The following is a 12,009-nucleotide window of genomic DNA, read 5'->3' as shown; positions in this document are numbered from 1 at the left end:
GCAGTAACATATTATGTCATTTTCCATTCTATTATTTTGTCAAAATTATTAAGGACAAGTGATAGAAAATGAATTATTTATCTACTTGTTCATTTAATATCTGCTTACTTTCTCTTTTAACATGTTCTATCTGTACTTCTGTTAAAATGTAATAATCACTTATTCTTCTGTTGTTTGCTACTTTACATTAGTTTTTGGTGATACCACATATTTGGGTATCAATCCGATACCAAGTCGTTACAGGATCATACATTGGTCATATCCAAAATCTTCATGTGTCCAGGACATATTTCCTGAGTTTATAAACATAATATAAATAAAATAAAAAAAACGAAAGAAGATGTTGTGATGCCAAACCGGTAGGGACCGGTACTTTTCAGAGGCGGTATAGTACCGAATATGATTCATTAGTATCGCGGTACTATACTAATACCGGTATACCGTACAACCATACTATATTTTAACACCTTATCCACTAGCTACACTTCACACACATTTCACCTTAATAGAAATTATTTGTGTCAGTGATTACCAATATTTACATTGTTAAATGCATTAAAAAAATTGAGTTGCCTTTTCCAAGTATCACTTCACTTATTGATCTGAAGCCCTCCTAGCCAAACACACGGTGGTTTCTGGATAGTTTTGTGTACGACTGCATCCCATAACCTGTGATTGATGCCCTTATAACGTCTCGTTTGTTTCCTGTGTCCTCCAAATGAAAAGCCTCCACAAATGATAATCCAAGAGGATGAAACATTGATTGTAGGCTGGTGAGGAGGCATAACCAGTGAGTTGTGATGGTGTTGAATGCCCTCTATACATACCTTCTCTCCTGGCTTCCTCGCAGCTCTCCTTGATCTTCCTGCGGCAGACGGCGGCCAGCGCGACGAGCAGGACCAGGAGGCACACAGCCAGGCCGACTGTCACCCATAGTGCCACCGGCGGGAAGGAGATGTTTTGACCTGAATCGGGGATGAAGGTAAGAATTTACAATGCTTTCTCGCTCTCAAACTTTAGTCCATTATAAAGGAACTCTAGTTCTTTTCTTTTTCTTTTTTTTTTACTCGAGTGTAGGCAAAACCCACTGATTCAAAATGTCAATGTGAAATCATGTTTCCGGTCAATGAACCACAACTCTCCTTTGTCGGCAGAAGTCATGCAGCTCCGGGTCATGACAGTACAACCACCATGCTTTGACTGAAGGAAAGACACTAATTTTTGTTTAGAGATGGTCACATTTTAACTGATACAGTACCAATTCCTTAACAGTACTTTTGTGTGTGTTAATTGTTTATGTTAATAATATCAAATGTTGTACTGCAACATTTAAAAATGAGGTGTTTATGATAACTGCTGTAATTTTTTTTTAATTACATTTGCAAGTACCATATTTTTATGACTTGAAGCCGCTACTTTTTTTCCAACGCTTTAAACCTTGTGGCTTATGAAACGGTGTGGCAAATTAATGGACTTTTCTTCGCTAACGGCCATAGTGTTTTGTATTCAACAAATAGTTTTCATGTTACGCCGACAGACACTGAAAAGGTGTGGTATTGTTTGTGCTATGGTGCCATCTTTTGTAAGAGTTCGCTAACTGCAGGTGCTGCGGATTTGCAATGTACTTCCTGTTTCGCGTCGCAAGTTCCGCTCAAAAGGATTCTTCAATCATCACTCTAAGCAATGTTTGTAAACTTTACAATATAACTACAACAATTCATACGTACTAAACCGTTCCATGTGTGATGACCATAGGAGTATTCATAAGTGCTATCATAATGTAATCGAGCTAGCAATGTTAGCTTTAGCGAATATGCTAATACTTTTACAAGTGTCACTGTTAGTGTCGTTAACTTATAATGCATTCTTTTTGTATTGTTTCAGTTTCGTAAATTCACCAAAACGTTATCGTGGAGTTATTGAGTATGTTTAGCTGATTTCAGAGCTAGCTTCCGCAGCTATTGGGTCCATGACTATGACTTTAGTTTTGTTTGAGCAGCCGTTTTACTGCCGTGTGACAGGCACCGTCTGTAAACAATGAAGGTATGTAAATAAACATTTCCAAAACTTTTCTTACTATTACATATCTGCAACTTACGGTCTGGTGCGGCTAATATATGTAAAAACATTTATTTCTTCCAAAATTTGGTGGGTGCTGCTTGAATACCGATGCGTTTTATAGTCCAAAAAATATGGTATGTCGCAGTTACAGTTTCAAATCAAAGATTTTTTTTGTTGAGCCCTAAAAAGTGTTAATACCGTAAGTAATGTACTTACTACGTACCAGCTGTTTGATTTTAACGTGCATCTTAGTTGTAGTTTTCATTAACAAATTTGGTGGTGTTGAAATCGCCATGTAAAATCGCTAATGCTAATCAGTACCATGCCAATAGCATTGCCACATTATAATTAAGCTAGCACATTTTTGGAAGCAATCTAGCCTTTTTTTACTTAAGTCGGAGCGTTTTTTTAAGTACATTTCTTTGTTGGCATTGAACATTGCAACATTCCCTCGAATTAAGTGCTGCTGGAGTGATCGCCAAGTGCCGAAGTGCAAAGAGCCGGCAGGGTTAGCAACCAGGCATTAAAACCCGTGCAACCCAGGTACCATAAAATAGCATCGTTGGATTTCACCTTAATCGGTGCCCGGTAGGACCTGCGGGATTCGGTCGGTACCAAAAAAGTACCGGATTTGTACCCATCCCTTTTTGTGTTGTGTGTGTGTTTCTATAATCTTGACTGCTATACAAGCTGTACACTGACTTCTCTAAAGTACAGGGTGATTCAAAAAGAATACGCCAAAAATCACGAGTGTCTCAAAGGGCTGCACAAGCCACAACGACATCCTCGGTTCAGATCCCACATCAGGGCAAGAAAAAAACTCAACCCAATGGGATGACAAGTACTCAATATGGCCACCATCGGCAGCACAGACAACATCAAGACCAGCGGTCCCCAAACAGCGGGCCACGGCCCGCTACCGGTCCGTGGCCCGCTACCGGTCCGTGGACCGATTGGTACCGGGCCACGGCCGCACAAGAATTAAAATAAATAAATAAATATATATATATATATATATTTTTTTTAAAATTAAATCAACAAAAACACAATATGTACATTATATATCAATACAAATCAATACAGCCTGCAGGGATACAGTCCGTAACCACACATGATTGTATTTCTTTATGACAAAAAAAAAAAAAAAAATTACTACCCCCCCTCGCCCCCCCACCAGTCCGTGGGACAAATTTTCAAGCGTTGACCGGTCCGCAAGTACAAAAAGGTTGGGGACCACTGATCAAGACGATATGAGAATTCCTTCCAAACCTCACCACAGATCGTTGCTGCTATTATTCGATTTTTCATGTCATCGATATTTGCAGGCAACGGTGGAACACTTGTCTTTAACATTCCCCCCAGAGAAAAAAGTCTCACACAATTAGGTCTGGGGATCTGGCAGGCCAAGCAAAAAGAGCAAGGTCTTTAGCACTTCTACTACCAGTCCACTGTTGAGGCATGCTTTACTTTCGATAAGTTCGAACCTCGATATGCCAATGGGGCGGTGCTCCATCTTGCTGAAAAACAAAGTCAATTTAATCTGCTTGAAGTGAAGCGAATAGCCAGTTTTGGAGCATTTTGAGATATGATTTCGAGACCAAATGACCATTGATGCTTTACAACTGAATAAATGCATGACGAATTTGGCGTATTCTTTTTGAATCACCCTGGATATCCGAATTTTATGCATGTGTCCATTGAGGAAAACTCTCAGAGGAAACAGAAGTCAGTGTGCACCTTCAGCTTTCGGTGTAAGAGCCTTTTCATATAACATCTTTTGAATCATTCCATTGAGTCCAGATGGTCAACCGCTTTGCAGTTGCAAAACACTTGTTTCACTCACACAACGTTGGCTGTAGCTAACAATCCCATTCTCTTCCCTGCTGTCTAAGTTCTAATGAAGGGCATTTTGGTAAACTATCTTCATCTGGGATCAGGTTACAAACATGATTATGCATATTAACACATAAATTGTGTTTTTAATTAATGCATTTTCAACACAGCTCTCTTGTAAAATCACATAAAAGTGAGTTACGGTGTCTCTGCAAAGGGCAAATTGATGAGCGGAAGCAAAAAAGTAAAAAAAAAATGGTCAGCAGCAAAAAAAAAAAAAAAAACTATATCAGAGACAGACAAATTTCCCCAGAGTATTTAAACTGAACAGAGGGAGAAGCAAAGAAAACAGCAGAGCCAGTGAATGGCTGTGCGCCTGGTGGTAGCACAAACAGGCCTCCTTCAGAGAATACCCGTGCTGGCCAGATAATAACAGAGAGGGAAGAAAAAAGAAAAATCGCTGGCTTTGTAAAGAGGAAATGATGAAGCATCTGCAAAGACTTGGCATGGAGTCTCAAGGCAGACAGACAGGCTTGAGTACAGTCAATCCAAGATGGAGGGCAAAGAGAGGGGATCCTGTTGGAGATGATCCGCTGTCAGAGACGCTCGAAATTACATGAACCTGTTTTTTTCCTTGCAACTCATGAAAGGGCGTAACACAACACGTTTGGAAGCGTGTGTTTGGTGGACTCTTGCTTGGTATTCTTTGGTGAATCGGCTGACTGAAGTCTTATTAGTAACAAGGAAGAAATGACACATGGCACATTTACAATCTAATCTAATCGAGTTTGGTCACACACTGTTGTGGGATGGCATTGCCCTCCTCAGTCACAAGTCAGCCAGTGCAGTCACTCGAGCATCACCATCAAGCTCAAAACAAAAACAATAGCCGACTAAAGTGGTTTGGCATCACAAAGTGATGAATTGGCACATTTTTTGTGGGCAAGGCACATGCTGTTCATCCCCCAACTGTGTGGTGTAGGCCTTGCAAATGGGGTATCAGTTAAAAGGGAAATGTAAAGACAATGAAGATTGGTATAGTAAAGACATGACCTTAAAAATAGTTTTGCATTTTGTACAAATTTTGAGGTAATTATAAATATTCCTTGAAACGTATTTAGGAAAATTATTATCCAATTCAGAAATATAAATGTATTATTATTTTTATATTGTGTACAGTTATATTATCTTTTGAGTTTATAGGCTGCAAAAAAGGAAAAATAATAATGAGGATAAAGATTAATTCAGGGGTCGGCAACCCAAAACGTTGAAAGAGCCATGTTGGACCAAAAATACAAAACACAAATTTGTATAGAAAAAATGAAAAGCCGTATATAAGTCTTATAATGAAGGCAACACATGACATAAGTGTCTATATTAGCTATAATAGCCTACAATTAAAATGACTTTAAAAGTCTTATATAAGTCTTATAATGAAGGCAACACACGATGCAAGTGTCTATATTAGCTATAATAGCCTACAATTAAAATGACTTTAAAAGTCTTATATAAGTCTTATAATGAAGGCAACACACGATGTAAGTGTCTATATTAGCTATAATAGCCTACTATCAAAATGTGTTGCAGGCTGAAGCAAATCTTCGTTGACAGAAATGTTGAAATGTAATATTTATTCAACCCATTTTTACAACATTAGAAACCATTAGTAAATCACAGGGTACTCAAAAGGTGAGATAACTCCTGGAAATTACCAGTTTACCAGCTTTTAATGGCCGAAGGTATAGATGTGTGTGTCCAAGTTAAAGGAAACGACAGGCTGTCTTCTTTTAATAGCTAGGTAATGTTTGCTGTGGTCTGCAACAACATGGCGCACAAACAACTATCTGAAATGCAGCCAATATTGTAAACATATAATGTGTCATGAGACATGCAAAACTAAATTACATACAAAGAGGATAAAAGTAAAGGATATTAAATGAGCTCAAATATACCTAAAAACGAGGCATAATGATGCAATATGTACAAACAGCTAGCCTAAATAGCATGTTAGCATGGATTAGCACTGACCAAATATGCCTGATTAGCACTCCAACAAGTCAATAACATAAACAAAGCTCACCTTTGTGCATTCACACACAACATAAACTGTTTGGTGGACAAAATGAGACAGAGGAGTGGAACATTTTTACATGTAAACAAACTGTTGAGTTTGTTTGTATTTCCCCCCCATTTTTTTCCATTTACAATCATTTTTTAAAAATGCTCCAGTGAGCCACAAGGGCGGCACCAAACAGCCGCATGCGGCTTGAGAGCCGCGGGTTGCTGACCCCCGGATTAACTCCTTGAAGAACAATATTTTATATTTCTATTGCAATCTTTGTAAAGCTGATTTTTCTTTCACTAGGTTCAAATGTGTGAGTGAATTTAAAGGGCCTCTTAAAGGTTAATATTTGTCCCAAGTGGCGTTGCTGCAAAGCGAATGCTACAAGAAAAAAAAAAAAATTGGTCAAGTCCATCCTGTCATTTTGATGAAGCTGCGTGAAACTCCCTGGGCTCGCCGTGACTGATGACGACGTACCTCGCCCCCTCCCAGCCCTTCACTGTGCTATTTAAAGGATGACCATCTGAGAATATCAGTGTATTGACAGACAAACACGTGGGCAAGAGGAATAACCATCTCTCCGAGCCAGATAAGAACCAAACACATCACGAGTTAAGAAGACCTTACGCTCCTCGGGTTTCTGTCTTTTTCATTCCCTTTTATTTTCACACTTTCCCGACCACACTGCCCCCCCTTAAGGCAGACTGATAAAGACAGATGCCATAGTCGGCTATCATTGCCACGTCGGGCCCCCATAGAGCTGCAGGATCATATTTTTCCTTTTCTCTTGTTTGATGATGTGATTCTGTTTTCTTCTGAAATAGATTTGTCTCTAATAGCTTTGTTTACCTTGCCTCTCTTTCCCCCTCTATTCCCTCCGTGGGATGGAATGGATGGAGTGCTTGGACATTACCTGGTGCAGCAGCTTTTTAGGTGGGCTTGCACCAAGTAAGCTTCACATTAAAAGGTGCATATTGCTTTAAAAAGTACATCAATCACATTTTCATACCATGTGATGGTATAATTGTCAGCCTCTGCATAAAACCAAGTTGGAAATTAGATGTGGGAAAAGCTGATGTAATACAGCAGAGGGAGGAAGACATGGCACCAGCATGAGGTTTTTGTGACAAATTTGTCGTATTATTCTTCGTCATGATTTACTATTTGTTAGCCTTGAACAGTTCACTTGTTTTTTGACATGCTTGCGTTTTGTCTTTGATTTTTCTGGTTGACGTTCTTCTGTTTGTATAGATCAGGGGTCACCAACGCGGTGCCCGCGGGCACCAGGTAGCCCGTAAGGACCAGATGAGTAGCCCGCCGGCCTGTTCTAAAAATAGCTCAAATAGCAGCACTTACCAGTGAGCTGCATCTATTTTTTAAATGTTATTTATTTACTAGCAAGCTGGTCTCGCTTTGCCCGACATTTTTAATTCTAAGAGAGACAAAACTCAAATAGAATTTGAAAATCCAGGAAAATATTTTAAAGACTTGGTCTTCACTTGTTTAAATAAATGCATTAATTTTTTTACTTTGCTTCTTATAACTTTCAGAAAGACAGTTTTAGAAAAAAAAATACAACCTTAAAAATGCTTTTAGGATTTTTGAACACATATACCTTTTTACCTTTTAAATTCCTTCCTCTTCTTTCCTGACAATTTAAATCAATGTTCAAGTAAATGTATTTTTTTTTTATTGTAAAGAATAATTAATACATTTTAATTTAATTCTTCATTTTAGCTTCTGTTTTTTCGACGAAGAATATTTGTGAATATTTCTTCAAACTTATGATTAAAATTCAAAAAAATTATTCTGGCAAATCTAGAAAATCTGTACAATCAAATTTAAATCTTATTTCAAAGTCTTTTGAATTTCTTTTAAAATGTTTGTTCTGTAAAATCTAGAAGAAATAATGATTTGTCTTTGTTAGAAATATAGCTTGGTCCATTTTGTTATATATTCTAACAAAGTGTAGATTGGATTTTAACCTATTTAAAAGATGTCATAAAAATTCTAAAATTAATCTTAATCAGGAAAAATTACTAATGATGTTCCATAAATAATTTTTTTAATTTTTTCAAAAATATTCGAATTAGCTAGTTTTTGTCTTCTTTTTTTCGGTTGAATTTTGAATTTTAAAGAGTCGAAATTGAAGATAAACTATGTTTCAAAATGTTATTGTAATTTTTTTCGGGTTTTCTCCTCTTTTAAACCGTTCAATAAAGTGTAAATATCATTAATTATTAATAATAACATAGAGTTAAAGGTAAATTGAGCAAATTGGCTATTTCTAGCAATTTATTTAAGTGTGTATCAAACTAGTAGCCCTTCGCATTAATCAGTACCCAAGAAGTAGCTCTTGCTTTCAAAAAGGTTGGTGACTCCTGGTATAGATGTATAGCACATGTATATCCTGAGAACCGGCATCCTCTGCGGTGTATTCCTTTATATACACTATATTGCCAAAAGTATTTGGCCACCCATCCAAATGATCAGAATCAGGTGTCCTAATCACTCGGCCCGGCCACGGGTGTATAAAATCAAGCACTTAGGCATGGGGACTGTTTCTACAAACATTTGTGAAAGAATGGGCCGCTCTCAGGAGCTCAGTTATTTCCAGCGTGGAACTGTCATAGGATGCCACCTGTGCAACAAATCCAGTCGTAAACGGTACATTTCGGACTGCATTGTGCTGAGTGTGAAATCTGGTGGAGGAGGAATTATGGTGTGGGGTTGTTTTTCAGGAGTTGGGTTTGGCCCCTTAGTTCCAGTGAAATGAACTTTGAATGTTCCAGGATACCAAAACATTTTGGACAACACCATGCTCCCAACCTTGTGGGAACAGTTTGGAGCGGGCCCCTTCCTCTTCCAACATGACTGTGCACCAGTGCACAAAGCAAGGTCCATAAAGACATGGATGACAGAGTCTAGTGTGGATGAACTTGACTGGCCTGCACAAAGTCCTGACCTGAACCCGATAGAACACCTTTGGGATGAATTAGAACGGAGACTGAGAGCCAGGCCTTCTCGACCAACATCAGTGTGTGACTTCACCAATGCACTTTTGGAAGAATGGTGGAAAATTCCTATAAACACACTCCGCAACCTTGTGGACAGCCTTCCCAGAAGAGTTGAAGCTGTAAAAGCTGCAAAAGGTGGACCGACATCATATTGAACCCTATGGGTTAGGAATGGGATGGCACTTCAAGTTCATATGTGAGTCAAGGCTGGTGGCCAAATACTTTTGGCAATATAGTGTATATTTTTTTGTCATCATTACAAATACAAAAAATAGCTCTGTTATTGATCAACACAGAGAGCACAATCTACCACGGCAAATTCCGTGTGCTAAATCTACACTGCAAAAAAGAGCTAAATAAAATAGTAGTTTTTAGAAGAAAAAAACACTAAATAGTAGTACAATTAACTAGCTGCATGGACAGATAATTTTACTTGAAAATACATTATAAATTAAGATTTTTGTATATAGAAATTAGCAGGACTTTTAAGCTAGAAATAAGTATTTTATTCTGAAAATAACCATTATTCTACTTGAAATTTTTAAATTAAGCATCCTCGAGATGTTGCATGATCTTCAAACAAGACTTTCTATGTGGGGTTGGGGGAACAAAATATCTTATTTTATACGTTATTTTCTCGATTTTACTATTTTTAATCTACAATAAAAAAGATAAATATTCACGCTCTATTTAAGATTAGTCATAGGTACTGTAAATTCCTGACTAGAGGCCGCTACTGTTTTTCTACACACTAATTTATTGAAAAATGTTTTTGTTAAATGCCATATTGTTTTGTGTTCAATAGTTTTCATTAAACCCAAGCAGAGGACTGAAATGGTGTGGTATTATTTGTGCTATGGCCCCATCTTTTGGAAGAGTTTGCTCACTGCAGGTGCTGCGAGTTGAAAATGTACTTCCTGTTTTGCCTTTAACCGAAAGTAAAACTATCCTCAAAAGGATTCATTCCTCTAAGCAATGTTTGTAAGTTTCACATTTTAACTAAAACTGTTTATACTTACTTAACCGCCCCGTGTGATGTCTTTAGGAGTGTTTTCATGCATGATTGTATGTTATCGCAAAGTAATGAAGTGTGGTTAGCATGACCTAATATGCTAACATGTCTACGATTGTCTGTTAGTATTAATAACTTACAATGGCATTATTTTTGTATTGTTTCAGTTTCACAATTTCCTCAGTAAATTCACCAAAATGTCACTGTGGAGTTATTGAGTCTGTTTAGCTGATTGAGGAGCTAGCTTTTGCAGCTAGTGGGTCTAAGAGGGTGACTTCTTTTGTGTTTGATCAGCCGTTTTACTGTCGTGTTACAGACTCCGTTTGGAAAAAATTAAGGTAACATTTAAAACATATTTCTGTGTAAATAACTCATTTCACAACGTTTATATCTGTGGCTAAAATAGTCCAGAAAATATGGTAAATATAGCTCTAAAAACTCAGGAAATTTCTAGAAATTAAATTCTAAATATTGGCAAGTGGCAAATAATTTGCAGTGTACTGTACTCGGCCACTAAAACTGATTCTGATGCTGATGTTCACAAATGTCCACTGCAGAGGATGCTGTTTCTCAGCAACATACAGCAATTGCCATAGCAACACAGATGCTGCCAATCCTCCATCAGAACTGGAAATAAGGATGTTATTAAAATGTTGGTATACCAATTGTGAAAATAAGTTCAGCACTGTATGATATAACTAAATAAACTAGTCCATCGCAACCTTTAATAGTCCGGGACTTCAGTTTTATTCTTACAAGATAGGCTGGCATGATCTGGTGGTGGAATGGTGTTTTTGTTTTGTTTTGTCTTTTGTATATGCATGGTGCAATCGTATGTACACAATATGTTTCATTTTTTGCTCATTTATTTGGTTTTTCGTTGTGTTTTACATTTGTAGCTGTATGTAGAAATGGAGCTGCTGAAGTGGCAGCTGGTTGCATCAGGGCTGTGCTCTTTTAATGTATTTTGTCCTTTGCATTCTTTGATGACTCCCTCTTCTTTTCATGTGATTTTTACCTTATTTGCTGTGGACTTTTTGTGTCTGCATTGCAACCACATCGTTTCCCCATTGTGGGATACATAATATCTATCTTATCCTACCTCTAAAATGTGTAACTTTTCTGAAAATGTTGTACAAAGGGATCAGGCACCAATCAGTATCGGACAATTTTTGAGAACAAGTAAGTGATCGCCATTGCCAAATAATGCCTTTTAATGCTAATCACCTATGGCAGACACTGTATTCAATTTTAGTTCCCCAATGACAAGCGGCTAGCAGGCAATTGTGTGTCTCCATACAAAGTGTATAGCTGCTCCCCTAAGCTACAGAAAATCGTCTCCATACAAAATCTAGTACTTTTTTGGTACCGATCGAATCCCGCCGGCCCTACCAGTTACCGATTCACGTAAAATCCAACGTTTCCATGTTGCCGACTTCACACTTTGGCACTTGTCAATCACTCCAGCAGCACTGTGAGTGAACTTGGCCAAACTCATTCTAGGTAATGTTGCAATTTTCAATGGCAACAAAGAAATTGACTTAAAAAAACGCTCCAACATAAGTAAAGAAAGGCTCTATTTTTCCCTAAATGTGCTAGCTTGATGCTAATATACATTGGTTTCACTATTGACATGCTACTGATTAGCATTAGTGATTTTACATAGCAATTTCAACACCTCTAAATTTGTTAGTGAAAACCACCACTAAGATAATGCATGTTAAAATCAAGCAGCTGGTGCGTAATAAGCACAATACTTAGAGCGTTAACACTTTTTAGAGCGCAACAACAAGAAAAATGCACCATAAACTGTACACTACTGCAATGTAATGTCTTGGACTTGCAACTGTAATTGCAACTCGACTTGCAAATGATAATATGGTGATAATAGAACAAGACAAGACAACTGGACAGTAGTTATCATAATGAACTCATTTTAAAATATTGCAATAAAAAATTAGATTTTGTTGCCAAAAACAATTATTATTTATTAACACACACACAAGTACCGAACATTGGTACCG

At 37.6% G+C, this 12,009-nt stretch overlaps 1 protein-coding gene across 2 annotated transcripts in view; it reads right to left on the bottom strand.

Moving 5' to 3' along the window:
* The window catches only part of cd276 (CD276 molecule), a 234,835-nt gene that overhangs the window by 102,018 nt on the left and 120,808 nt on the right, over positions 1-12,009 (bottom strand). For both annotated transcript variants that reach the window (XM_062024208.1, XM_062024215.1), the window contains one exon: positions 828-965. In XM_062024208.1, coding sequence (XP_061880192.1) covers positions 828-965 — 138 coding nt within the window. The remainder of the gene's footprint in view (positions 1-827; positions 966-12,009) is intronic.

Source organism: Entelurus aequoreus, linkage group LG02 (genome assembly GCF_033978785.1).
Source record: "Entelurus aequoreus isolate RoL-2023_Sb linkage group LG02, RoL_Eaeq_v1.1, whole genome shotgun sequence".
Classification (NCBI taxonomy): Eukaryota; Metazoa; Chordata; class Actinopteri; order Syngnathiformes; family Syngnathidae; genus Entelurus; species Entelurus aequoreus.
Note: the sequence above shows the minus strand (reverse complement) of the source record. Positions and strands in the feature narration are given on the sequence as shown.